The following is a 1,453-nucleotide window of genomic DNA, read 5'->3' on the forward strand; positions in this document are numbered from 1 at the left end:
GCCCTGAGATTAAGAGTCTTTCTTTTTGTATAATAAAATTATATTATCTATTTGATTTTAAAGTATTTAACTTGAACCCAAGTTATCTTTTATATTTTGAAAAAAGGTTTAAAAACGATTAAAATTCTTTTTATTTTATTTTTTAATATTTTTTAAAATTATTACAATACATTTTGGAGGTAGAGAGAGAGAGAAATACTTTATTTATCTATGCTGCCTAAATACATCAGATTGCTATCTCACACAGCATACTTATCAATCCATAATCGGACATATATAAATTACACATGCATGGTATAATCAGATATAAAGAGATATAATAATAAGATATAATAAACAATTTTTTTTTTCTCCTACAGTTTCCTTTTACAATCAATTTCGTTCTGTATAACAAATACAAATGTTTCAATTCATTCCTATTTTTCTTTTTCATTTCTGCTCCTCCAATTTCACCATTTCACAATTCTTTAATTCACCCGATCAACAAATTCGCTCTCCGGAATTCACCCTCCCAGATCCTCTTCAGTGACCCGCTAAACAAATTCAATATTAGACGGCAATGTGAGATCAGACTATCATAACAGTAAACAGACCGTAAATAACAGTTACTAAGTGTTTTCATTATAAGGAATATGCTCTAAATTCACAAAAGGAGAAAAATAAGCATCTACAAAGAAATAATTATTGTAAAGGACGTATAACTACAACTCACCGTTCTTTCAAGAACACAAAAAGGTAGAGAAAATGGAGAATTTGCATCTGAGGTGTATAGAAGTGTATCATTTTCAGCTCCCAGTAAGATAGCATCCTCAAATAGAATGGCTATAAATCAACATATAAAGTTAATAAGATTTAACAAAATGTATAAATACCTTTTGCAATGTAAACTATGCTACAAACCTAATGGATATATTTTCAACTGAAATGGCAGCATAATTCTTTTTGACATAAATGTATGTGCATTGTCACCATGCCTAGGAAATAATGGTAACCAAACTCTCATTCCATGAGCCCCACAATATAACCATAATGCTTCAGTTAGGTGGGGTTTATTTTTACAAAAGTTCATAGGAGACCAAACATTTTCTACACATGATGCCAAAACAGTAGGAGCTTGTAATATTGGTGATTGCTATAAACAAACACTAACATTATTTCATTTAATTGGAATAAAAACATAACTAAAAAGGGGTGATGTAAAACATTAATATAAATGAAATATTGCCCAGAAGTACTCAGCAAAATTTTTAAACAATGATTATTTTTAAATTGTTAGATGCAGATATACCAGTTAATTCAGATCAGTAAGCGACATGAATAAAATAAGTAAATACAAAAACGTTTAAGATTTTAAACTATGCAGGACCAATAAAAATACTAAAGAAGACTAATAGAAAGTTTTGAAAAGATTTATAAAGAAATAAGCTTTGAATTAAGCAGAGGTACTAGTTTC

The 1,453-nt window shown here is 28.7% G+C and overlaps 1 protein-coding gene across 1 annotated transcript in view; it reads right to left on the minus strand.

Annotated features, from left to right (window-relative positions):
• Positions 1–1,453, minus strand: part of Rich (Guanine nucleotide exchange factor subunit Rich) — a 63,923-nt gene that overhangs the window by 37,046 nt on the left and 25,424 nt on the right. The window contains exons 12-13 of the mRNA XM_014428282.2: positions 901–1,132; positions 713–822 (exon numbers count right to left, since the gene is read on the minus strand). Of these exons, the coding sequence (XP_014283768.1) occupies positions 713–822; positions 901–1,132 (342 nt within the window). The remainder of the gene's footprint in view (positions 1–712; positions 823–900; positions 1,133–1,453) is intronic.

Source organism: Halyomorpha halys, unplaced genomic scaffold (genome assembly GCF_000696795.3).
Source record: "Halyomorpha halys isolate HHAL.00 unplaced genomic scaffold, Hhal_1.1 Scaffold709.1, whole genome shotgun sequence".
In the NCBI taxonomy this organism is placed as follows: Eukaryota; Metazoa; Arthropoda; class Insecta; order Hemiptera; family Pentatomidae; genus Halyomorpha; species Halyomorpha halys.